Below are 26,974 nucleotides of genomic sequence, written 5' to 3' on the forward strand. Positions count from 1 at the left end.
CTTGGGAAGAGATGGGGAGGCAAAGGGAATAGGAATGATGTACTCCCCTGCCAGCCAGGCTGAGGCTGTGATCCAGCACAGAGGACCCGAGTCAGGACAGCTTAGAGGAGCCCGCCCAGTTGAGAGATCACATTCTCCAATTCAGCCAGAATTACACCTGCGTCCTCCTCAGGTGAGGCATGGGCCCAGAAATTATGCTTAGGGTCTCCTTCCAGCTTCACAACAGCCTCGGGAGGTGGATGCTGTCATGACCCCCACTTTGTAGGCGGGGAAACTAAAGTTCAGAGAAGTCTCATAACTTGCCCAAGGTCACACAGAGCCAGCCATGGCCACTGCCTTTACTTAAACAAGAGCAACAACAATCAGGACAGCTGGAGTCACTTTACGTGCATTATCTCATTTGACCAGAAGTAGGAAAACTTGTCTCCATTTTACAGGGCAGAAAACTCAAGTTCAGAGAGACTCAATAACTTTCCTAAACAACTGAATGGGAAGATGGCAGAGCCAGCCTACGACAAACAGGATAACAATAAGAATGGCAGCTATATTCATTCTGTATTGTTGCTCTAACAAGCTTCCACGAACTTAGTGACTTAAAATAAGATACATTTATTCTCTTACCGTTCCGGAGGTCCAACGTCTAAAATCAAGGTGTTGGCAGAGCTTGGTTCCTTCAGGGCTTTCTGAGGGAAAATCTGAGTCCTTGTCTTTTCCCGATTCTACAGGCCCCCTACAAAGCAGGTGCCTCTACCTTCAAAGCACGCATTCCACCCTCTGCTTCCAGCCTCACATCTCACGTTTCTTCTTGTCCTGCCCACCGCCTCTTATAAGGACCATTGTGGGCCAGGTGTGGTGACTCATGCCTGTAATCCCAGCACTTTGAGAGGCCAAGCCACCTGAGGTCAGGAGTTCGAGACCAGCCTGGGCAACATGGTGAAACCCCCATCTCTACTAAAAGTACAAAAAGTGGCTGGGCATGGCAGTGCACGCCTATAATTCCAGGTACTCGGGAGGCTGAGGCAGGAGAATCACTTGAACCCAGGAGGCAGAGGTTGCAGTGAGCTGAGATCAAGCCTGCACTCTACCCTGGGCAACAGAGTGAGAGTCTATCTCGAAAAACAAACAAACAAACAAAAGACCCTTGTGATTGCATCATTGGGCCCCTCGGGGATAATCCAGGTGAATTCCTTCATCTCAGGAGCCTTAATTTGATCACACCTGCACAGCCTCTTTTACCATGTAAATTAGCACTTTCACAGGTTCTGGGGATTCGGATGTGGACCTCTTTGGGGGACCATGAGTCCATCCACCACATTAGCTAATATTCATGGAGCTCTTGCTATGTGTCAGGCCCTGTGCTGAGCATTCTGCATCATTTTAGAACTGCACATCTCACACTTTTTAAAATTTTTTATTTACATAAATTTATGGGGTACAAATACAATTTCATTACCTGCATAGATTGTGTAACAGTCAGGTCAGGGCTTTTAGGATCTCTATCATCCCGATAACATATGTTGTACCCATTCAGTGATTTCTTTTTGTTGTTGTTGCTGCTGTGTTTTTTTGAGACAGAGTCTCGCTCTGTGAGTAGGCTGGAGTGCAGGCTCAATCTCGGCTGACTGCAACCTCCACCTCCCAGGTTCAAGCTATTCTCCTGCCTCAGCCTCCTGTGTAGCTGGGATTACAGGTGCCCGCCACCATGCCCAGCTAATTTTTGTACTTTTAATAGAGACGGGGTTTCGCCATGTTGGCCAGGCTGGTCTCAAACTCCTGACCTCAGGTGATCCGCCTGCCTCAGCCTCCCAAAGTGCTGGGATTACAGGCGTGGGCCACCGCACCCAGCCTATTTTTGTTTTTTTAAACAGGTTCTCATTTTGTCACCTAGGATGAAGTACAGTGCTGCAATCATGGCTCACTGCAGTCTCTATCTCCCAGGCTCAAACGATCCTCCCATCTCAGCTTCCTGAGTAGCAGGGACTACAGGTGCTTGCCACCATGCCCAGCTAATATTTTGCATTTTTTGTAGAGATGGGGTCTTGCCATGTTACCCAGGCTGGTCTTGAACTCCTGGGCTCAAGTGATCCTCCTGCTTCGGCCTCCCAAAGTGCTAAGATTACAGGTGTGAGCCACCTCACCTGGCAGCCATTAAACTATTTCTCATGATTCACAGCAGTGGATGAACCGCCAGAATTCACATTCACTCTTCTGAATCTCTATTGTTTATTATTCCACTTTCTGTGGAGCCATGTGTATGCATTTTTTAGCACCCACTTGGGAGTGAGAACATGCAATATTTGTCTTTCTGTATCTGGCTTATTTCACTTAAGATAATGACCTCCAGTTCCATGCATGTTGCTACAAAAACATCTCACACGTTAATGTACACACAGATCACCTGGGAGTCTTGCTAAAATACAGATTCTGGTTCAGTAGGTCTGGATTTCTAACAAATGTCCAGGTGATACTGAGCTATTGATCCAGAGGCCACTCTTTTTTATTTTATTTTAATTTTATTATTTTTGAGACAGAGTTTCACTCTTGTTGCCCAGGCTGGAGTGCAGTGGTGCGATCTCAGCTTACTGCAACCTCCACCTCCCGAGTTCAAGTGATTCTCCTGCCTCAACCTCCCAAGTAGCTGGCATTACAGGTGCTCACAACCATGACAGCTAATTTTTGTATTTTTAGTAGAGACAGAGTTTCCCCATGTTAGCCAGGGCGGTCTTGAACTCCTGACGTCAGGTGGTCCACCCACCTTGGACTCCCAAAGTGCTGGGATTACAGGCGTGAGCCACCGCACCCAGCCCCCAATTTTTTTTCATAAAATAAAAATCAAAATGCAAAAATCATTCTTAGTTTAACGTCCTTGCAAAAATAGATGGTCAACCAGATCTGGCCTGTGAGCCACAGGATGTGGACCCTTGTTCTACAATGCCAGTTCCAGGAGGGCATGTCTGTCTGTCTGTCTGTCTACGTTTCCTGAAGTATCACTTGCGTCTAAAACAGTGCCTGGCACCTAGTAGCTGCTCAAAAAATATTTGCTGAATGAAAGCACAATTCCTCTTGTTTAATTCTTACAACTGCTTTACCAAGGGGTTACATATTTGAATATTGTGTTACAGAGGAAGAAATGTTGAGAGTAATGTCTCTGGATTTTTCGACGGGAAAACAGGCATAGAGATGGCATGTTCCAGCCTGTGTAGCTGGTCTCCTAGAGGAAGCAAAAGCACTGTGATCCTCCTCAGCAGTTCCAGAACCTCCTCCCCAACAGGTCTCCTGGTCCCCAGGCGGCTCGAGGCTCCCCGACCCTGAAGCTTGAGACCCCACCCCCAGGCAGCCCGAGGCCCCACCCCTGAAGCATGAGGCCCCGCCCCCAGCCGGCCCGAGGCCCCGTTCCTAGACAGCTTGAGGTCCCGCCCCCAAACAGCCTGAGGCCCCACCCCCAGGCGGCTCGGTGCCCCGCCCCTGCAGCCCGAGGCCCCGTCCCCAATGGGCTCCAGTCCTCGCTGGACCAAGTGCCACAGAACTGGATGCATCCCCAGCACAGCAGGTCCAGGACCCCTCACGCCAGCCACATCTCGGGCCAGGCCTTGCGGAGCTCTCACTGGCAATAAAAAGCAGCAATACATTCTCTCCTATGTTTGTTGGAAGCAGCAAACAGCCCTGCCCAGCCAGCTTGGGCAACCAGGCCTCACTCCACAGGGCGGGGCGTAGGTCAGGGGACACTGGCGAGGATGTCTCCAAAGCCCGTCAGGTCAGGGCCTGGCACGCAGATCCCCTTCAGGGGCCAGTCTGGTAACATAGACATGTGAAACGGGTGGAGTTGAAACCACAGGCGCCAAATGGCCGCTACTGCCACAGGCAGTGACACCTGTCCAGTTTCGGGGCTTTTTAAAGCCCTCTGTGGCGGAGACAACGCATCAGAGAGACCCACGTGGCTGAAAGCTTGTTGGTTTCACAGAGGCCGCCTCCCACTTCATGGTCTTTGCCCATGCCGTCCCCTCGGCCTGGGATGTTCTTCTTGCAAAACCATTCTCAGTTCCTAATCCCTGCGAAAACACTCGGCCAACGAGAGCTGGACCGTGAGCTGCGTGTGCAGACCCCTGTGGGCCCCATTAGCTAACTCCTTCTCTGACTTCAAGTCTCAGAGAATTCTTCCCCAGCACAGGCACCCTGCACCTCACTTATTACAGGGCAATTTCGCATTTGTTTGCTTACTTGATCAGTATCTGTCTACCCTTGTTTTCCTTTCCCAGGGCTACAGTAACAAATTATCATAAAGCTTAAAACCACAGAATGTATTGTCTCACAGTTGTGGGGAACAGAAGTCCAAAACCAAGATGTTGGCAGGGTTGGCTCCTTCTGGAGGTTCGCGGGGAGAATCGGATCCATGCCCGTCTCCTGGTTGATGGTGGCTCCTTGGCTGGTGGCAGCATCACTGCAATCTCTGCTTTTCTCATCACACAGCGCTCTCCCTGTATGCATCTGTGTGCCAGGGTCCCTCTTCGTATAAGAACCCCAGTCCTACCATATATGGGGCCCATCCTAAAACAGTATGACTTCATCTTATCTTGACAACATCTACAAAGACTCCATTTCCAAATAAGGTCATATTTGCAGGTTCCAGGTGGATGTGAATTTTGGGAGGACACTGTGTAACCCAGGAGAGCCCCCGTGTGTGGGGGGTCCACTTACACTGTGCCTGGAAGGTAGGGACCCCCACTGATGAAACCCTTCACTCACTTGCCACCAGTCCCCTGGCCTGATCTCTGCTGGGGTGAGAGGGTGACTGTGAACAAGACGGGGAGGAGAGATGGTCCAGGAGTGCACTGGCCAGGGCAGGAGCTGGTGGTGAGGGCACAGTGGGTACTTGATGTCTCAGTCTGTGTGGCCTCCTTTCCTCCTCTGCTTGATGACAGGGCCCGGAGTTTCTTCTGAAGTTTTGCTCCTCCCCACCTCCTGGCTGATGGGGTTTGGGTAGAGATGATGCCATTCCTAGGTCTGGAGATGGCCATGTGTCCCAGGCCTGGCCAATCAAACAATGCTTCTACCTGACACAGTGACCGGTTCAGGACCGAACAGATGACCCAGTCATTGCCAACGGAGTCTCGTTCTGTTGCCCAGGCAGGAGTGCAGTGGCGTGATCTCAGCTCACTGCAATTTCCGCCTGCCAGGTTCAAGTGATTCTTCTGCCTCAGCCTTGCAAGTAGCTGGGATTACAGGCATGTGCCACCATGCCCAGATAATTTTCATGGTTTTTTTTTTTTTTTTTTTTTAGTAGAGACATGGTTTCACTGTGTTGGCCAGGCTGGTCTCGAACTCCTGACCTCAAGTTATCCACCCACCTCAGCCACCCAAACTGATAGGATTACAAGTGTGAGCCACCAAGCCCGGCCTCAACTTGGGCTTCTGATGGAACTTATCCTTAAGTAGCTGAGCCTTTGGCTATAAGCCTCTTGTCCTGGGCAGCCACCTTGCCACTATGAGGAGGCAACAAATGCTTGAGTGTAACCCCTGCAGAGAAAACTGAAACCAACAGCCAGGAGAGGGACTCCCAATGCCACATGTGGGTGCCTTGATCCAGCCATTCCTGAAGCCACACCTATGCTTACACTTTTTGGTTACATGGCCCAGTGAGAATCCTTTTTGCTTAAGCCAGTTTGAGTTGGTTTTCCGTCGGAGATAATAGAGTGAAGTGACATGTAGTGTGAAAGCCACATTGGATCCCAGGACTGTTATGGAAACTGAGGTTTGGTGTGGCTGGGCCACTTTTATTGAGGTCACAGCTCTGACTTGGCAGCAGGCACTGAACTACACAAAGCAGCATTCCTGTTTAACAGGAGATAAGGAACAATTACAGTGTCAAGAGGTGAAGCCAGTTTGAGCATTTCAGTCCCCAAGCATACCCAGGAGGACTAGACTCAAGAAGAGAAACTTCAGGATGGCTCTAGATGCCAGAGGGAAGGGTTTGGGGAGAGGTGGGGAGATGGAAGTGGATGTGCTGATTTGGATACCATCCCCAAGCCTGAGAAGGAGCCTGGGACTTGGCAGAGTCCCAAGAAAAGACAGGGGGTGTGAGGGCCCTTGGTACTAAGAACAGAGCCAGGCAAGGTGGCTCATGCCTGTAATCCCAGCACTTTGGGAGGCTGAGGCAGAAGAAGCGCTTGAGGCCAGGGGTTTGAGACCAGCCTGGGCAACATAGCAAGACACTGTCTTTACAGAAAATTAAAAATTTAAAAATTTAAAAACTAGCCAGGTGTGATGGTGCATGCTTGCAGTCCCAGCTACTCAGGAGGCTGAGGTGGGAGGGTGGCTTGTGCCCAGGAGTTTGAGGTTGCAGTGAGTTATGAGGTTGAACCACTGCACTCTGGCCTGAGCAACACAGCCAGACTCTGTCTCTATTTAAAAAAAAATGCTAAGAATAAGGCTCTTTCTGGCTGCTAGGAAGGGCCCCGGTCCCTAAGCTTGGCTCATGAGCAACGGAACTGCCACCTTTGAGGGCTCCTGGAGCTTGGAGTCAGGGCACAGAGCAGGCCCAGTGTGGATTTGAGCCTGGAGGGCCTTTCCACACATACCTGACCCAATATGCTCCTGAGACCTTCTTGCAGCTCTGGAGAGCGACGGCAGGGAGCCCTGGTATTAAATAATTGTGGCTAGGTCCAAGCACGGTGGCTGACACCTGTAATCCTAGCACTTTGGGAGGCTGAGGCAGGTGGATCACTTGAGGCCAGGAGTTCAAGACCAGCCTGGACAACGTGATGAAACTCCATCTCTACTAAAAATACAAAAATTAGGTGTGGTGGTGCACAGCCAGCTACTCGAGAGGCTAAGACAGGAGAATTGCTTGAACCCAGGAGGCAGAGGTTGCAGTGAGCCGAGATCATGCCACTGCACTCCAGCCTGGACACCAGAACAAGACTCCATCTCAAAAATAAATAAATAAGTAAACAAAATAAATGATTGTGGTTCACAACACATTCCATTTAATTTAGAAAAAAATAATGGATTATGGCTTTAAAAAAAACAGAGTCTTGTTCTGTTGCTCAGGCTGGAGTGCAGTAGTGTAATCATAGCTCACCACAGCCTTGAACTTCTGGGCTCAAGCAATCTCCCTGCCTCAGCCTCCCAAGTAGCTGGGACTACAGGTGCACACCAACACACCCTGCCATTTTTTTTTCTTTGGTAGAGATGGGGTCTTGCTATGTTGCCCAGGCTGGTCGGGAACTCCTCAAGCAATCCTCCTGCCTTGGCCTTCCAAAGTACTGGGATTATAGGCATGAGCCACTGCGCCTGGCTAGATCGTAATGTTTTTACAACCCAAGTTTGTGGAGTGAAACTTATGTGTGTGATTAATGCTCAGGGATTCCACCAGGAAGGCTGGGGGCCGCTCCCCTAACAGCCTCTGGAAACCCCACCCCTAGATTGTCCTCAGCTATTCAAGTGCATCTCAACCCCTGCAAAGCACTTAGAGCAATGCCTTGTGTGTAACAAGGTTGCATAAGAGCCTGCTCTTACTGTAGCTGTTTTCATTCCATCTAGCACTTTACAAGCTTCAGGCAAGAAGTCCTAGATTCATAAAACACCAGCTTGTCCTCCTGGGAAGAAAAGGCTCTTAGAGAGCCAAGCTTATGACAGAAAAGAGACATCAACACATTCTCCTCCTAATATTTCTTGATTGATTGATTGATTGATTGAGACAGGGTCTCACTCAGTTGCCCAGGCTGGAGTGCAGTGGTAAGATCACAGCTCCCTGTAGCCTCAACTTCTCAGGCTCAAGCAATCCTCCTGCCTCAGCCTCCTGAGTAGCTGGAACCACAGACACCTACCACAATGCCTGGCTAATTTTAAAATTTCTTGTAGAGATGAGGTCTCGACATGTTGCCCAGGCTGGTCTCAAACTCCTGAGTTCAAGCAGTCTGCCCATCTTAGCCTTCCAAAGTGCTGGCACTACAGGTGTGAGCCACAGCACCCAGCCTTCTCCTAATGTTTAAAGAGAAAAATATAAAGATGCATTGGTGAGTCCCAGGATGCTTCCCATCACTAACCTCTCTCTCCTTGGGCCACTGACTTGCTGTCCAAACAGTGCACCATGGTCATGATTCGTGTGCTTTAGCCATATCCAATGGCTACCCAGCTCCTCCTGCCATCTCGAAGCTGAGGCCTTCCCTTAGGAAGGGAAGGGACCCCTCTTTAGGGATCCAGATTTTCCCTCCAGTTTCATAGCAAATCCCATGACCCACCCACAAATGAGAGCAAGCCCACCCTCCCCTCCCACCTGGATTCCCCCATCCAGTGTGAGACACCTGTCCACCCAAGTCCCTGCTAGCTTCTGGTTGAGATTGACTCTCCCATTCAGAAAGCGTAAGAGAAGAGGATATTGATGGCTCCCTGCAAACACATGATCACCGTGGAGACAGAGATGGGCATGCCTGGAGAGCAATGGGGCTGGAGACCGGGCTGAGGGAGGGGAAGCCATCCCAAAATGAACCCTGGAGTGGGTTGGGACCCTGCATGGATACACTGTGACTGATTGCTTGTGCGCATGCAGCTTCAGCTCCAGGATGACAAGGCCACCAGATGAGGTCTGGAAAGGTGAGTGCTGGGTCCTTGCCATGGGTCACAAAACCCAAATAGTAATGTTTCCTGTGGTGGACACTACCCGAAAGGACCCTCATGTTAGTAAACAGGCAACTCACTATATCTTCTGAGCATATCAAATTCCTAATAGAGAATATAATGGCAGAGTACCATGTTAAGAAAAGCAATCACAGGCCAGGTGCGGTGGCTCACACCTGTAATCTCAACCCTTTGGGAGGCCGAGGTGGGAGAATCACTTGAGGCCAGAAGTTTGAGACCAGCCTGGGCAACATAGCAAGACCCCCATCTCTACAAAAATTTCAAAATTAGCCAGGTGTGATGGTGTGCACCTGTGGTCCCAGCTACTTGGGATGCTGAGGCAGGAGGATAGCTTGAGTCCAGAAGGGTGAAGCTGCAGTAAGCCATGATCATGCCATGGCACTCTATCCTGGGTGACAGAGCAGGACACTGTCTCAAAAAAAGAAAAGAAAAAGAAAAACATGTAAGTACCAGTTCCGTAACTCTATTGCTAAGCTCAATTGTTATCAAATGCTTATCACAAAGATGCAAGCTGGCCACATATCCAGCTCCTGGCTGCTTCATAAATACTCCTGCTTTTTTTTGTTTGTTTGTTTGAGACGGAGTCATGCTCTGTCGCCCAGGCTGGAGTGCAGTGGCATGATCTCGGCTCACCGCAACCTCTGCCTCCTGGGTTCAAGCAATTCTCCTGCCTCAGCCTCCCGAGTGGCTGGGATTGCAGGCGTGAGCCACCATGAATGGCTTATTTTTTATTTTTTTTATTTTTTGGTACAGATGGGGTTTCTCCATGTCAGGCTGGTCTCAAACTCCCAACCTCGGGTGATCCACCCACCTCGGCCTCCCAGGGTGCTGGGATTGCAGGCATGAACCACCGCGCCCGGCACAATTGATTAATCAGAAAGGAATAGATGGGCCTGGCGTGGCAGCTCATGCTTGTGATCCCAGGACTTTGGATGGCGGAACGCTGGGGATCGCTTGAGCCTAGGAGTTCCAGACAGGCCTGGGCAACATGGTGAAACCCGGTCTCGCTTTTTGTTGTTGTTGTTGTTGTTTTGTTTTTGTTTTTGTTTTTTTTTGAGGCGGAGTTTCGCTCTTGTTGCCAGGTTGGAGTGCAGTGGCGTGGTCTCAGCTCCCCACAGCCTCCGCTTCCTGGGTTTGGGTGACTCTCCTGCCTCAGCCTACCAAGTGGCTGAGATCGCAGGCATGAGCCACCATGCCCGGATAATTTTGTATTATTATTATTTTTCTTGGTACTGACGGGGTTTCTCCCTTCGTCAGGGCAGTCTCAAACTCCTGACCTCAGGTTAACCGCCTGCTTCGGCCTCCCGGGGTGCTGGGATTGCAGGCATGAGCCACCATGCCCAGCTTTTTATTTTTTTTCTTTTTTGGTAGAGACGGCTTTCTCCATGTTGGTCAGGCTGGTCTCAAACTCCCGACCTCAGGTGATCTGCCCGCCTCGGCCTCCCAGGGTGCTGGGGTTGCAGGAGTGAGCCACCGCGCCGGGCCCAATTTATTAATCAGAAAGGAACACATGGGCCCGGTGTGGCGGCTCACCCTTGTGATCCCAGGACTTCAGAACGTGGAGCGTGACAGATCGCTTGAGCCTAGGAGTTCTAGGCCGGCACGGGCAACATGGTGAAACCCAGTCTCTCTCTTTTTTTTTTTTTTTTTTGAAAGGGAGTTTCGCTCTTGTTGCCCAGGCTGGAGTGCAGTGGCAGGGTCTCAGCTCCCTGCAGCCTCAGCCTCCCGGGTTTGGGTGGTTCTCCTGCCTCAGCCTCCCGAGTGGCTGGAATTGCAGGCGTGAGCCACCATGCCCTGCTACATTTGTATTTTGTATTTCTTTTTTTTTTTGGTAGAGACGGGTTTCTCCATGTTGGTCAGGCTGGCCTCAATCTGACCTCAGGTTATCTGCCCGCCTCGGCCTCCCGGGGTGCTAGGATCCCAGGCGTGAACCACCGCGCTGGGCCCAATTTTTAATCAGACAGGAGTAGATCGGCCTGGCCTCATGGCTCATGCTTGTGATCCCAGGACTTTGGACGGCTGAGCGCGGTGAATCACTTGAGCCTAGGTGATCCAGACCCGCCTGGGCAACATGGTGAAACCTGTTTTTTTTTGTTTGTTTGTTTTTGAGGCGGAGTTTCCCTCTTGTTGCCCAGGCTGGAGTGCAGTGGCGCGGTCTTGGCTCGCAGGGCCTCCGCCTCCCGGTTTGGGTGATTCTCCTGCGTCAGCCTCCTGAGTGGCTGGGGTTGCAGGCATGAGCCATCATGCCCAGCTACTTTTTTATTTATTTATTTATTTATTTATTTATTTATTTATTTATTTTGGTTGAGATGGGGTTTCTCCATGTTGGTCGGGCTGGTCTCCAGCTCCTTACCTCGGGTGATCCGCCGGCCTCGGCCTGCTGGGGTGCTGCGATTGCAGGCGTGAGTCACTGCGCCTGGCCCGAAACCCAGTCCCTTAATGGAAAAACAAAACAAAAACCACAAAGATTAGCCGGGCCTGGTGGGCCCCGCGGGTAGTCCCAGCCACTCTGAAGGCTGATGTAGGAGGATTGCTTGAGCCGGGGTGGAGGTGGCAGTGAGGTATGATGGCACTACTGCAGTCCAGACTGGGCAACAGAGTGGGACTCTGTCTCAGGAAAAGGGAAAGGAAAAAAAATAATAAAGAAAAAGAAAGTATATAAAATTGCTAAATCCAGGAACAGCTTCACAACTTTTCCAAAAGAAATCTATTATTGACAAAAAAAAAGTTGGTTTGTTACAATATACAAATAGCTAAACTTTATATAGCCACGACCCTCTTGTAGCACTGCTCTAAGCCTTTTCCTGCTCTGAAATAGCTGCTATTGTTACCTCCATTGTAGAGAAAACAGATGCCAGAGGTTGTTGTGGAAGGACCCGGAAACTGACTGTGAAATTGACTTGTTGTAAGTTTCCGACTTAAAGGTTCTTCCTGCTCTGCTCCTTACATTGCCACATTTTAGTTAACATACCTCTTAAAACAATGGTCCTTTCTGTATTTGGAGGGCATCCTCTTGCAGTTTGAAGTTTTTTCTTACACTAAGTATTTGGTCAGATCATCTGGTTTTATGTCAGTTTAAGTTTAGACATTGCTCAGTAAGGAATTAAATATGAGCAAACAGTTATCTGATTGAAATAGATAACAGAAAAAAAATCACCTATGAGAAAGTCAAGAAAATGTGAACTCTGGATTCGTGGCTATTTTCAGAATATTAATTTTTTGGTATTTAATGGCATTGTGAATATATTTATTTTTAAAAATTCCTTGTCTTCTACAGATACATATAAGGTAATTAAAAAATGATAAGATGTTTAGGTTTTACTTCAAAATAATTCAGAGGAAGAAGGAATGTACAAAAATGAAGTGGGAATATAAATGAAACAAAACTGGCTGTGGCCAGGTGTGGTGGCTCACGCCTGTAATCCCAGCACTTTGGGAGAATGAGGCAGGTGGTTCACCTGATGTCTGGAGTTCAAGACCAGCCTGGCCAACATGGTGAAACACCATCTCTACTAAAAATACAACAGTTAGCAGGATGTGGTGCCAGGTGCCTGTAATCCTAGCTACTTGGGAGGCTGAGGCAGGAGAATCGCTTGAACCTGGGAGGCGGAAGTTGCAGTGAGCCAAGCTCATGCCACTGCACTCCAGCCTGGGCAACCACAGCAAAATCCCACCTTTAAAAAAAAAACAAAAACCAAAAAACTGTCCATGCCATGAATGAAAAATTGTTGATGATGTGTATATGTAGGGCAATTACATTATTTTTCTCAACTTTTTTTAGGTTTGAAACTTTTTATTGAACACATGCACATGTCCCTTGATAACTGGGGCTGCTTCCCCATTATTCTCGCAGTAGCCCTTCTGATTTTCACTTCATCTTCATTCTTAGAGATTCTGGATTTTTTTTTTTTTTTGGCAAGTTCAAGTATGTCTTTGCAAGGACTATCCAGCATGTCTACCTACTCAGCCATATTATCAGAAACAGAAATAGTTTCCAGATTCTTGTCTTGTCCTGTTTAGATTTTTTAAATTCCAAGAACAGTCACCTTCTACCAGACACTCTGATGTTGGAAGACAAAGCATATTGTGTAAGTGGCATGATTTCTGGGCTCATATTTAGAACAGAGACACAGCTTTCAACAACCCAAAAATAACTTACTGTGACTCACCAAATTTAGAAAGATGGAGATTATTTTAAAAAGAAAACCTTAATTTACTACATGACCTCTAAGTATCTCGGCTGAAAATTGTAAAGATAGAAACGTAAATCGAAAGATATAGAGACTATAATCATGCACTTAATGAAATGCTAAATCAAAATATTTTTGGCATATGTGAAAGAGTTTAATGTTATCACTTTGTTACTGGCACTATAGCTATTTGCAAGTACACATAAACCTACAGTGTTACATATAAACTACCAAAAACTACTTTTTAAGAAATAAGGCAACTTTATTTAAAAATTTATCTTAAGGGAATAATTAAGGATGGCCGTACAAAAGGATGTAGCCACGGCATGAGAATGTTCTCCCTGGCAAATCAATGGAAATTATTAAATGTGCAAAAGGGGGCTGTTGGAATAAATTGTAATACCTTCATATGATCATATATCGTAACCTTTTAAAATGATATTGAAGAGCTGCGTAAATTGACTTAAACCCATCTTCGCAGCACATCACTGAATAGTATAAATATAGGCCAGCAAAGAACATAAAATTGGTCCAATTTCTACAAAAAAAAGGAGACTAATAGCATGACAGCAGGGAAGGGGGAATATGTCAGCGTATGTGTGTATATGTATATATATGCATAGCAAGTATGAACTTGAAAGGATATATTTCAAATTGTTTACACAGATTACCTCAGAGAGGTAAATAACTTTGGTCTTTGGTGTTCTGTATTCCACATATTCTGAATTTTCTTTTCTTATTTAAATAGAGATGGGATCTTAGCCAGGAGCAGTGGCTCACCCCTGTAATCCCAGCACTTTGGGAGGCTGAGGATGGCAGATTGCTTGAGGCAGGAGTTGGAGGCTAATCTGGTCAACACGGCAAAACTCTGTCTCTACTAAAAATACAAAAATTAGCCAGATGCAGTGGCTCGTGCCTGTAACCCCAGGTACTCGGGAGGCTGAGGCAGAAGAATTGCTTGAACCAGGAGGCGGAGGTTGCAGTGAGCCGAGATCACACCACCGCACTCCAGCCTGGGCAACAGACCGAGACTCTGTCAAAAAACAAAACAAAACAAAATGAAACAACAACAAAACAGTAATAAAGAGAAAACCTTATGGACAGGAGCAATGTCTCATGCCTGTAATCCCAGTGCTTTGGGAGGCCAAGATGGGTTAATCACTTGAGGCCAGGAATTCAAGACTAGCATGGGAAACATAGCAAGACCTTTTCTCTACAAAAAAATTTAAAAATTAGCCAGGCATAGTAGTGCATGCTTATACTCCCAGCTACCTGGGAGGCTGAGGTGGGAGGATCACTTGAGCCTGGGAGTTGGAGGTTGCAGTGAGCTGTGATCACACCACCGGGAAGCCACGACCCTATCCCTGCCTCCTTCCTATGTCCAGTGCTAGCAATAAATAAGTTTCCCAGCCATAAATAATTATTAGAACTTCCTCCCATGTGCCAGTTCCAACCTCCGCTAGGTACGATACAGGGGCAGCCCTACCCTCTGGAATATACAAAACGTTACACAGACACAGTATGTACACTGGGGAAGGGGGGTCACCCCAGCAGCCCATGCCCTCTCCTGGTCCACAGTTAGTCCCACTGTCCTGCCTCAGCTACCTCTCTGAATAGGAAGACTGGAGGCCCCCAGAGGGAAAAGTTGCGAGTATGGAGGCCACGAGGCCTCCTCCAAACTAACCGACTCCACCAGCCTCTGGCTCTTAAATAACAATCATCATCATCCAGAAATTTAAGGACTCAGCCCTGGTCAAGGTGGCAAAGGGTCAGTTTGTCTTTCCCCATTAGACAGACGTCTTGTCTTGCTACCCTAATTGTAAAGGGGTGACTGGGAAGGGGTGGTAGGGACATGGTGGCAGTGGAGGCTCCAGCCCCACTTCTCCAGGCTTTGCTTATAGGGGCCTGCTTTTAATTTTTATTTTTATTTCATGACTTTTTTTTTTTTTTTTTGAGATGGAGTCTCACTCTGTTGCCCAGGCTGGAGTGCAGTGGTGCAATCTTGACTCACTGCAAGCTCCACCTCCCAGGTTCACACCATTCTCCTGCCTCAGCCTCCCATGTTGCTGGAACTACAGGTATCTGCCACCAAGCCTGGCTCTTTTTTTTTTTTTTTTGTATTTTTAGTAGAGACAAGGTTTCACCGTGTTAGCCAGGATGATCTCGATCCCCCGACCTCGTGATCCACCCGCCTTGGCCTCCCAGAGTGCTGGGATTACAGGCATGAGCCACCGTGCCCAGCTCCCATGACTTTTTTTTAAATCCCATAACTTCTTTTTCATAACCTTTTTTGGGTAACTTTTCATAAAACTTTTTTCTACTTTTTTGCCACAATTTTTTACATTTTTTATCCTGTAACTTTTTCACCCCATAACTTTTTTTATCCCATAACTTTTTTATTTTGTGTTCTTTTAATAAACCCTTGCATATATTACAATTTTGTAAAAATGAAACAGATTATCTCATGCCAAGCATGCCCAGCATTTGCGCAGTATCAATACCATTAATACTATAGTTTTCAAGACATGCAAAATAAAATTTTAAGGCAAAAACAGCACTTTGCAACAACTTAATAATTTATTACATTACAGTAGCATCACACCAGCAGTAAATAATGCCATGTTAGGCAAAAGTCTTTCAGTATTTCCATTATACATTCTGTTTACAAGAATTTGTAAATTGGAAAAATTCATTCCAAGAAAACTTGGCAAATAAAGCTTTGGACTGGAACTGGCATTTCTTTCTCTACTTTTCCTTCCCACCATTTCTTTCTTTTAAACTACAGTATTCATATTTTAAATGTTTTATTTCAGAACATTAAGAGAGCAGTTACATTTTTTAATAGTTGTACTATTTTAAAATGACTCTTTAAGATAAAGATTTAGAGAAACTATATTATGGATAGGGTTGATTTACATTTTCAAATTTTCTAAAAATCAGCTTTTGTTTAGAGCTGATGTTTGTTCATTTCTGGAAAACCTATCAGATTTAATCCAATACTTTAAAAATGATTATTATATTTGCAATCTTTAAATAGGTGTTTTGATTCTTCCTACAGAAATTCAAATTTATTCAGTTGAACTCACATTTTAAAATTCTATGTTTCTGATGAACTCTAACCTTCCAATGTTGCCTTCAAAGCAAATTGAAAGCTGCCTTATACTGAATGAGGAAGAGCAGAAATTCTCGGCTGAATCAGGTGTCACAAAAGACTGCATACACTTTGAAGAAAGATTTAAGTTATTGGCCTACGATTTCCATTCTTTTCAGCTGTTTCTTAAACGTATGACAAATACCTACACAAAGAGTGCTATTTCAGTTAATATAGTAAATTTATTTTCCAGACTGGCATTTAGCTTAAATGTGCCAATGTGTGATTTAATCCATAGGCACCTGATGAACACGTTATTGTCAGATTGGTTACAGATGCTAAACCCTATCCGAAGGTCATTCTTAGTCATTGATATTTGTCAGGGTAAAAGTGAAGTGATTTCAATGATAAAATTACCTTTGAAATAATTTATCAATGTATTAGATAAACCCAGTTTCAGAATGATAAAGAAAAAAAATTAGACCAAATAATGTGGCTAATTAACAGTGGTCCGATTTCTAGCCCAAGGGTTTAAAATGGACTTGTCTTTAAACTGAACTCAAAGAATGCAAAAGCGGCAAGTTCAGAAAATAAAAGGCAAGAACAGGACTTTAAGTCCTGTCATGAAGATGCCAAATGCTAAAAATGGAGATGGTCTAGTAACTAGAAATCCCCACCCCAGGGAGCACACATACATATCTCCCTACATCCTAATAATGTCATGTGTTTTGGAACACAGACATTAGAACTTCATGAAGTTTGAACTGTTGAGTCTTTCCCAAGCATCATCAAGTTATGATTTAGGCAATGTATGACTGAACTTCATTCATTCATCACGCATAGGCACAATCACATAAATACTGCACAAAATATGTCCCTAACTGAAACTGAGAGGTACAAAAACATATTTCGCTCTTCGTAGTTTGTGAGGAAATATAACTCTGTGATTGTGTAGACACATTTCCTAATACACTGAGATTCACAAACAGTAGATTGCACTGCAGTTTGTAAACATTTTAAGTTGCATAAACTTCTCTTTGATTTTCAAAGATAGTATAATACTGTTTACTACAACTGTTTTTTGTTTCAACTAAGTACTCTCACTTATATTAGTTTATAATAATGTTCATTATTAATTTTTAAAGTGTTTTCCACTCAAGGAAAAGAAGTAAATTCCTATGTCAGAGTAACAAAGGTGGTTGAAGAATAGGTATTAGCCAGAGATGTCTAGATGGTAAAATCAGTCTTCAAGCCTCAGAGAAGCTCCATGAACAGGGGAATGCCAGGTGTCACACAGCTTTCCTTCACTCTAATTCATTCTTGACTAGAGCCTGTATGCCTGTTCCAGGGACAGTTGAACTCTTAAAGGATTTCTTATGATCTTTACTAAATACATTAAGAAGAATGCCAACCAGTGCCCTTTTGTGTGCTGGGACATGTATTCATGTGATTAAAACAGGGAACATGAACTCTGACTTCAAAATGTATTGTAGATACAAATGCTCTAAGCTAGGAAAGGTTTTCCATATCCACAGTCAATGATGGGAACCTTTCATTCCTCAGAAATAATCCCTTTTTAGGTCATCAAAAAAGAGTACAACTGCTGCAGCTCATGATGCAATATCTTCATGAGCCCAGAACACATACAAATTCTAAGGAAACTACCATAGTACAGCACTAATTCCTGGCACCAGAACAAATGAAACACACTCTATCCTGCACATACCTGCCAGAGCAGGCCACTTTCATCTTCTGTGAGATTTAAAAAGCTCCCCCAAAATGTTATTACTCCCATCACCAATACACAGAAAATGGGGGAAAGGCTGTTTCCAGTTCTCGGCCTTTAAACAACTCTAAATGTCTGTACTCATGGTGGCATATTACAAAGTATTAAACAGTGCACACTTGGGGGCAAACCACATATTGAGCTAATGAAGAGCTCACTGTGATTAAGATTAGATCAAACAATAGCAGAACGTAAGCAAATTTTATCTGAATTCTGTAATGAATATACATGTGGCAATAACATTAAAAACACATGGCAGCCTATTCCAAACCAGCGAGAATAGTTTCATGCAAATACTGGGTCTTTGTGTGTTTGAACTCCCACCACATAAGGGCAAACTCAATATGCATGCTAATGACCTACAATTATGAAATTGAAAAAGAAAATTGCTAAAGGATACCAGAGTGAACATCAGTGAAAGCCACAGAGTCCAACTCTCTTTTAACTATTTACAAAGAAACTTAAACTATAAATTAGAAACACAAATAATCATGAGTGGCTGTAACATTCAAATGAAGTAAATGAATTGTGTAGGAGATTAACCAATAACTTTGTTTCTTTTTTAAAAATTTCTTGAGCAGCTCTTGGATGACAGTGATATTTATCTCCTTCTTCTTGGCAGCCAAGCCCAGCAAAAGAATGGCACACAGCCATTGCTGCCCAAGCCTGGGTGTTCCTGGTGGTCCTGCATGATTGGCTGTGCAGTAGGGTTGTCATGGGGAGAACCCACCCTGGCCTCTCCTTGCGCAGACTCCACACTGTCAGTGAAGCTCACCTCACAAAGATCTTTGGAGAGAGGGAGGCGGGGATCTGAGCACAGTGCGAGACCCCCTGCTCCTGCCTGCCCACCTCGCCTGAGGGCTCTACTCACCACCATGCTTGTGGGCAGCTCCAAGCTCCTGGGGGGCTTGGGTTCCTGGACCGGGCTCATGAGCAGGGTTCTGGGCAGCGGCCAGGAATTTGCTGTACCCCTTTTTGTAGTCTCCACCAGCCGCAACACCATCTCCTGCAGCTCCAGGAGCTTCACCTAGAGGGAGGGGTGCTCAGCTGTCATGCCGATGCCTGCACCCACCCTCACCCCCACCCCCACTCCCACAGAGATGTTGCACACTCTACCTTCATCTCCTCCCTGTCCAGGGCCAGCCTGATGATGTCCTCCTCCAGGTGCCGCATCTTTGGCACTGCCCCCTGGCTCTGTGATAAGGTGATGAACTTTCCTGCCGGGGGATAGGGCTCAGATGCTGGGGCCCCTCCCACAGCCCTGCAGCTCCCCGTGCCATGCCGTGGCCTCCCACTCACGGATGACATCTGTCTCTGCAGTACTGGATGAATCCACGTTCTTCCTCCACCAGCTCACTCAGGTCTGCCTTCTCCTCCAGGTGGTCCATAAAGCCGCTCTGGAGCCAAAATAATGGGGTCACATCTCGGCAGCGACCTGCCCTCAGGTGGCATTTTCAAATCATGGAGAAGCTGGAGGTGAGTCCTGGCATGGGCCAGCTTCTGCATGACTTCCTGCAGGGCCTACTGGGTCTCCCCACTCACAGACTCGCCCCCAGTCTGTGGGGGCTGGGACCACTGCCTCTGGCTCCTTCTGGGCCGAGGCCACTTGGTGAGCCAGGCTCTGGCAGCACACCCTCTGTTCTTTCACCTGCTCTCATAGCCATGCCTGCCTCTCCTGGGCACTGGCTCCAGCAGACTTGAAAAATGCCACCTGAGGGTAAGATGTGAGCATTCTTGCAGGGGCATACACAGAACAAATGGGACAGGCAGGTGGAGCACAGCCCCTTCCCTTGGGGCCTCAGAGAGTGAACGTGTTGGTCACAGGTGAAATGGTGTCTGACCACTGGCTCCCGGAAGGGGTGAGGGTCCAGAGAAATCAGAAGGCAGGGAAACTAAGAGCATAAAGGGGTCTTGGAGGGACCGCAGAGGAAGGTGGCAAAATGGGTTCAGGTGGAGTCAGGCTCACCATGGCCTCCCTGCTCTCCAGGTCCTGTGGGATGCTCGGAATGGGCTGAGGTGCCTCTTCCTCCTCACTGTCCAGATGTCCTCCTCCATCTCCTGAGGGAGTTGGCCAGAGTGGTCCTCAGAAAACCCAACAAGGGAGGTATGGTGGGCCCACCTCTGCCTCCACCCTCACTGTGTAACCCTGAGCCAGGCCCTCCCCAGGGAGGAATGAGCTGCTGTTCTTTATTTTTACTTTTAAGAACAAAGATCTTGCTATACTGCCCAGGCACATTCCCACTACTGGTCTGTGCGGGAGTTCTGACCTGCTCCCTTTCTGACCTCAGCCAGTTCAGCCATCCTTAGGTGACTTGGTGGCCCCCCCGCTCCCAGGAGGTCACCATATTGATGCTGAACTTAGTGCAGGCACCCGGTCGGTATAATGAGCAGCTGTTCTAAAGGTCTCTTCCAACTCCTCAATCCTATGCTGCCCTTCCTCCTAGGGCTCTCTCCTCTTCCTCTGAGCAGTCTCCCGTACCTTCCCCAGGGAGAGCCATGAGGCTCAGCTGGGTTGTTAGCTTCTGGTTCTGCTGGCTGGCAGCTTCCAGACGCTCCTAAGGGGCCAGGAAAGAGTGAGAGGGGACGGAGTTTGCCAGGTCGTCCCCCTCAAGGCCCTGTCCTCCGCAGCTCCCTCCTGCAACTTTTGGCGGGTCATCTTGGCCACCACTGTGCCCCAAGATTCCTGCCGCTGCAGCTGGTTGATTAGCTGGGTCTGCCGCAGTCACTGTCTGTGCAGCGCCTCCTTCTCAGAGGTCAGCTGCTGATAGACGGCCACCTGCTGCTGATAGGCGGCCATGTACTGCTGCAGGTGACCCAGGTAATGGTCTGGCTGCCACTGCAGACTCTGAGCCTCTTGGCTCTTTAGCTCCCAGGAAGACCCTGGGCATGAGGGCACGTGGTGGCTGGCTTCTAGATTCTGGGCCCATTAATAGGGTAGCGAGGGGACTGTGGGGCTCTGTCACCTGCCCAGGCCCCTGGCCCCTTACTTCAGGCCTAAGTGACTGCCTTGCTTTCCTAGAACCCCATGCCTCCTTCCCCAGCCTCAAATCTCATACCCTCTTCTCACCATTTCAACTGTAGACCACAGACTGGTAGAAAAGTAGTGGGAGCCAACCACCATCTGCTAAGTGTGCTACAGGCCTAATGCTTTCCATGTATTATCTCATTTAATCCTCAGCACCTCTGTAAGGAAAATGCTAACTTCCTTTTGAAGTTAAAGAAACAGAGACTTAGAGATGTGAAGTATTTGAATGGTGACCAGTGGAACTGAGGCTGGAATCCAGTTTTAATCTAAGGAGACTTTTTGTTTTGTTTTGAGACAGAGTGTCACTCTGTGGCCCAGGCTGGAGTACAGTGGTGCAATCTCAGCTCACTGCAACCTCCGCCTCCTGGGCTCAAGCAATTCTCATGCCTCAGCCTCCTGAGTAGGTGGGATTACAGGCATGCACCACCATGCCCCACTAATTTTTCTTTTTTTTTTTTTTTTGTAATTTTAGTAGAGATGAGGTTTTACCATGTTGGCCAGGCTGATGTCAAACCCCCAACCTCAAGTGATTCCTCTGCCTCAGCCTCCCAAAGTGCTGGCACTATAGGCATGAGCCACCGCACCTGGCATAAGGAGCCTGTTATACCACTCTGTCTTCCCCTGTGATTGGGGGGCTCCATGCCTCTAGCTGGGATGATGATGTCCAGACCTGGGAGGAGCCCAGGGCTACCCACCTGTAAAATCAGAGGGCAGGAAGCAAGAAACAGACACAGGACTGCCCTGGAGGGTGCTGGGGTCACCTGCCCCCAGGCTGGAGCTGCCTCTGGCCTGGCACCTCCCCTCCCCAGAGGCTGCTGCCTGCCTCCCAGACCTTCTTGGATGAGGTGGAGGTTACCGTCTCCTTCACCTTGCCTAGCTTCTCCTGCAGCTCCTTTACTTGCTGCTCCAACTGTAGTACACTCTTTTTCTCCTTGTTCTGGATAGAGAGAAGCAATCAGCAGCCACCCACTGCAGCTGGAGACCCCAGAACTTGGTGTCTGCCTCCCATGGCACCGGGAAGGGTGGAGGCAGGTTAGAAAAATCATCCCCTCTCTCCCACAGCCACCAGAGCAGGGCTCTTGCTCACAGGTGCCTTTAGAATTAACATTTCATGTGAGGGCTACACTGCCCCATTTTACAGGTGGGGAAACAAATGCCTGGAGGGCTAGGGAGGAAGACAGGCTCCCCAGCTGGGGCAATGCACCAGCTCCTTGAAGCTGCTCTGTGGCTCAGCCAGCTGCTGAAGCCTCTCCTCCTGCTCCCGAAGCTTCTCCTCCTGCTCCTGAAGCTTCTCCTCCTGATCCCGAAACCTCTCCTTTTGCCCCTCATTCAGGAGACTTATGCACTGATTGTTCTCCACCTGGGCCTGGAGTTCTCCTGCCACTCTCTCTAGTTCCTTCCTCAGGTGCTGCAGCTCCACCTCAGAGGGCACTGCTGGGGGCTCTGGGGGCAGGGGTTCAGCTGAGAAAGGAAGCAGACAATAAGGGCCTCTGGATTCTCAAAAATAAATAAATAAATAAATAAAGGAAAAACCCTCCTCTTGGTCCACAGATCCTCTCAGGCTCCCCAAACTTGGCCTCGCTGCTAATGATTCCTCGCACCCTGATGGTAGCCAATTTTCCAAACCACTTTCAGATGGAGAGCACTGTGGGTGGCTGGCAATGGGCCCTCTTTGCTGATGGGGACACTGAGGCTCATTGAGATGACAAGGCTTGCCGTCTCCTGGCACAGACCTCTTTCCCTCTGCCTCAAAGCCCTTCCATCCACCCACCTCCCTGGGGCATTCGAAGCCACCCTCACAGCCCTCTGATGCCAGTCCTTCTCCCAGGTCATGCCAGCCCCATCGTACCCATATGGTTTTTGAGTTTGGACAAGCTCCTCTCCAGCTTCTCTACCCGATGCTTATCATGCTTCTTCTCCTTCTTCAATGTGCAAACCTGCCCAAAACACAGGGGGAAAGGGCCCTAGAGAGAGGGGCTGGAGGCTGGACAGGCTACCATCTGCCTCTCTGCCTCCACCTCCACAAAGCCCAGACCCAGGACCACCTCTGGCTGTACTATTCCCATTTTACAGATTCCCAGAAAGATCCAGTGACCTATCTAAGGTGGGGGTGCTGAAGGGTCAGATCTCATCTCCTGTGACATTTTTCTCATCCTCTGCTGCCACCGGGCCCTCTCTCCTTTTATATGTTGAGCATATTCATCCCTTTCTAGCTGGACTTGTTTAAGCGACTCCTTCAACTGCAAGAATGGGCACAGAAGTTAGGAAGGGCTGTCACTGGTCCTCACCTGCTCCTGGCCACCTGGGGTCATCTTCCTTCTACATCCCTCCCTCTGAAAACCTCACCTGTGTCAGCTGCACTTTCAGCGGTGCCTGCTCCCGGATGGACTGCTCTAACTTCCACTCCATATGTGCTTTACTGCGGCTGGAGAACTGGATGGTGAAGAGTGAGAAGTTTCAATCTGGGGAGCCCAGGCCATTCCACACTGTGCCCCTGAAAAGGGCCAGGGCTAGGCCCAATATACAACTCAGTCAGTAAAGATCAAGGCATTTCCAAGCCCGTGGTTTGGTTTTTGAAGAGCTCAGTAAAGTTGGAAGGGACAGGGAAAGAGATGGAATTTATAGCTGGCTAACAGAGGCCCAGAGACATCAGATAATATTGCTATTGTTATTACTGTTATTATTACCACTGTTTGAAACTTTATGGAGTGCTTCACCACGTACCATGCTAGCAATCCCATTCAATCCTGGCAACCACCATAGGAGACAGTTACTATGATTACCTCTATTGTGTAGATGAAAAAACATGGAGTATTTGAGGTTAAGTTCCTGCCTAAGATCACTTAGGCAGAGCCGGGATTTAAACACTCAGTTCTATCCAATTCTCTAAGCCCATTTTTCTTGCTGGGGGTGGGGGCACAGATAGGAAGGGGAAAATTAATCTTTTGTTCACTTTTTGAAAGGATGATACATTCACATAATCCAAAACTCAGAAGGTACAGAAGGGCAGTATCTCCTAGCCACCCTGTTGCTCTCTCCTAAGTTTTTATGAACCCTTGCAAACATGTTTTATGTATATTATCATAATATGTACACACACATACACACACACACGTTTCCTCTCTCTACAGAAATGGTAACATACTAAATGTGCTCTTCTGTGCCTTCACAGTACAAGTACCCAATACCCCACCTAGGACTTGGCCAAGACCACAGCCAGGTAAGGGCAGGGCAGGCACTTGGCCTCCAAGATCTGTGTCCAGTGCTCACTCCCCAGAGTGCCCCCCAGCTCACCCACAGCAGATGACTCAGCCCCAGGCTGTCGCTAACAACCATACAAAAAAGCAGCGAGAAATGGCCATGCTGCCTTCTGGGCAGGACACTCCATCCTGCAGCAGGGACCTTTAGGCTCACTCCTCCATCTGTGAAGCCAGGCTCCCAGGGGACGGGGCAGGTGGTTGGACTCACCCTGTCCACCTTCTTCTTCTGTGTGGCGGTGACAGCAGAGAGAGCCCGCTCTAACTCTCCTTTACACTGCAATGAATGTTGCAGGTGGACGGCCAGATCCTTGGACTCTTCTGTAATAAGAGAGTTGAGATGGGGCCCAAAGGACTCCCCCTGAAGACCTGTCAAAGTCCCAGGTTGAAGGATGACAGGGTGCCCAGATTCCCACCTTCAAAGTATCTCAGAGAACGTTTCATGTGGTACAGGTCCATATTTAGTTTCCCTTTCTGTATGTCCAATCTCTGGATTTGAAACTTTGGGAGAAAAGCCAAGCAAGTGCTGAAAGAGAGGGAAAGAAACATTCTCCAGAGGACAGGAGGAAACTTCACACCCTCCACTCACCTCTAGCTCCCTTTCAGCTTTCTGTTTCTCATTGTTTGCTTTCTTTTCCTGTAGGAAGAGGAAGACAGCGCTCTTACCAGGCAGAAGCAGAGATGGCACAGCAAGAGACATGTCCCCAGAATGCCACCACTGCCCCAGGACAGGCCCACCCATGAGACCAGGTTATCAGGGATCCTGTGGGGGTGGGGTGGAATCTGGGGGTGAGCCTTCTTCCCCAGGCTGGGAGTGAGTGAGACGAGATTCGGGGCCTCTACATCTGAGTGTTCCCCAGCAGTCATGTCGTGAACAAACAAAGAAATCATGTTACTTCTTACAGCTGATGTTCCACTTGTTTCTTCTGTTGTTTCTGTGGGGAGAGTCACATTAAGGTGATGGAGGGTGGCCCCCTCAACTCTATTCCCCAGACCAGGAAGCGGTAGGCAGGGGCCAGGAATGGATTTTAAAGGCAAAGTTCTCAGACCCAGTGGGAACTCGAACTGGTAAACTCTCCTCAAGCTCCCAAGGACAGAGGATTTGGGTCTTTGTTGGCTTTTGTCCACAGCCACAGAATTCAAGGTCTGAATCTGGAATCTCTTGAGAGGACAGTAACATAAACCTCTAGAGATGGAGTTTGAGAAAGGCCCCCCCCTTCTGCCAACTTGTGATTTAGAAAAGTGCGTTCATTCAATAAACATTTACTGAGCACGTACGGGCCAGGTACGGTTCTTCACAGCAGATTTAGGGTGGAAAAGGACAGACAGGAGCCCTTGGCCCTGAGGTTTCCATTCTACGAGGCCTTTAAATGTCGGACACTCAGAGCTAACAGAGATCTTTGCTACTCACTACCTCCTCTGGAAACAAGAGCCCAAAAAGGAGAGGTGGCTTGTCAAGAATCAAAGAGCAAATTAGGGACTGAGTCATGGGCAGAAATACAGGGCCCCTGACAACCAGTCAGGCTAGCACTTCCCCGAGAGGCAACAAGCCCAGGGCATGTGTAGCAAGGACTCGAACAGGGGTGTCTGGAGAGGAAAGAGTTGGCAAAGAGGGCAGCAAAAAAGAACCATGCTGCATGCTCTGTGGTCCCTCCAGGTGAGGCCTGGGCACCCCAGCTCCCTATTTGCTCTTGGCACCAGGGGCCCCCATCCCCTTTCTTCAGGGCCCCAAGGGGAAACTGGAGCCCAGGATTGGCAGCGTGGAATCAGGGGACCCCACTGGACTCTTACCAAAGCTTTGATGGTGTTCTTCAGTTGACTGATTTTTACAGACCTTGAGTCCAGGACTACTGCTAGTTCTTGGCACGGGCTCTGAGGCACATGCAGAGAGGAGGAGGTGGAGGAGGAGTGGGTGGAGAGGTACAGAGAACAATCATTAGAGCTGGGGTGTGTGGTGTGTGGGCTGTCTCAGCTGGCAGAGGGGCACCCAGCCCTGCTGTGGGCAGAGGTTGGAGGGCTGGCCTGCAGGGTCACTGCACCTCTGCCCAGAACCTCTTACCTCCAGATCCTTCAGGGTAGCAGATGATGTAGGGCCCTCCCTGTGGATATCTGTTGCTGACTACAAGAGATAAGAGTGCACATGGAGATGTTCTGTCCCCCTCAGTATCTAAGCCCTCTGACTTCTTTTCTTCCCCATCAACTGGCACAATTTTCTTTTCTGCCTGTCTTGGACCCTTTGTCCCATAACTCCTTTGTGCCAACTTCTCTCATGGTTCTTATCTCCCCACCACAGCACTCTGGGGCCCTTTCAGTGATTCCTGATGACAAGTGACTGTTCTCATTGTCCTGGCTTCCCCTTGAGACTGGGGATGAGGAAAATCAAACAACAGTGACTATATCCTGGGTGTCCTGGGTGTTTACAGCAGGTCATGTACTAGGGATTAACATAAAAACAACAATAATAAATCTCATTTAAACTTCACAAATGGAAGTGAAACAATACCACCTCTATTATACAGATGTGAAAAGAGAGGCCCAATGAGGTCAAGCAACTTGCCCTAAATCATATCCCTACCAGACAAAGACGTAGGATTCAAACCTAGAATTCTTCACTGGTACCCAACAGTCCATCCACAATCTTAACAATTACCCTCTTCTGCCCCTTGGTTCCCCTGTCCCCAGGAACCTGGTCAGCCAAGACTCACATCTCCAGGTGAGTGGCAACCACCAGAAGTGGCTGTCTCAGGGATGTTGCCATTTGTTTTTCTGCTCCTCTTGGCTCCTGCTGGAACACTAGGGCTGTTTCTCTGCCAATATTCTTTTAACTGTCAGGAAGAAGAGCAGTAATACTCATGAGAACTATCAGCCCTTACAGCCACATCCTCCTTTACAGTTTTTATAAAATACTCTTATATACCATCTGATTTAATGATACCAACAACTATACAAGGTGTTGTCACAATCATTTAGTGACTCAGAGAGATTGAT

The 26,974-nt window shown here is 47.9% G+C and overlaps 1 protein-coding gene across 1 annotated transcript; it reads right to left on the reverse strand.

Annotated features, from left to right (window-relative positions):
• Window positions 1-7,643: 7,643 nt before the first annotated feature.
• LOC129050334 (putative golgin subfamily A member 8D) lies at window positions 7,644-25,826 on the reverse strand. Its single transcript, XM_054532336.2, has 18 exons — window positions 25,778-25,826; window positions 24,890-24,921; window positions 24,576-24,623; window positions 24,403-24,487; window positions 24,198-24,307; window positions 23,076-23,162; window positions 22,579-22,666; window positions 21,934-22,190; window positions 21,562-21,666; window positions 21,314-21,424; window positions 20,184-20,259; window positions 19,671-19,762; window positions 19,004-19,101; window positions 18,821-18,921; window positions 18,576-18,731; window positions 10,991-11,072; window positions 8,928-9,049; window positions 7,644-7,980 (listed from the first exon to the last, which is right to left on the reverse strand). The coding sequence occupies exons 4-18, from the start codon at window positions 24,443-24,445 to the stop codon at window positions 7,823-7,825; spliced, it is 1,686 nt and encodes a 561-aa protein (XP_054388311.1). The 5' UTR covers window positions 24,446-24,487; window positions 24,576-24,623; window positions 24,890-24,921; window positions 25,778-25,826; the 3' UTR covers window positions 7,644-7,822.
• Window positions 25,827-26,974: the final 1,148 nt, after the last annotated feature.

The sequence above is a fragment of the Pongo abelii genome, chromosome 16 (assembly GCF_028885655.2).
Source record: "Pongo abelii isolate AG06213 chromosome 16, NHGRI_mPonAbe1-v2.0_pri, whole genome shotgun sequence".
Lineage (NCBI taxonomy): Eukaryota > Metazoa > Chordata > Mammalia > Primates > Hominidae > Pongo > Pongo abelii.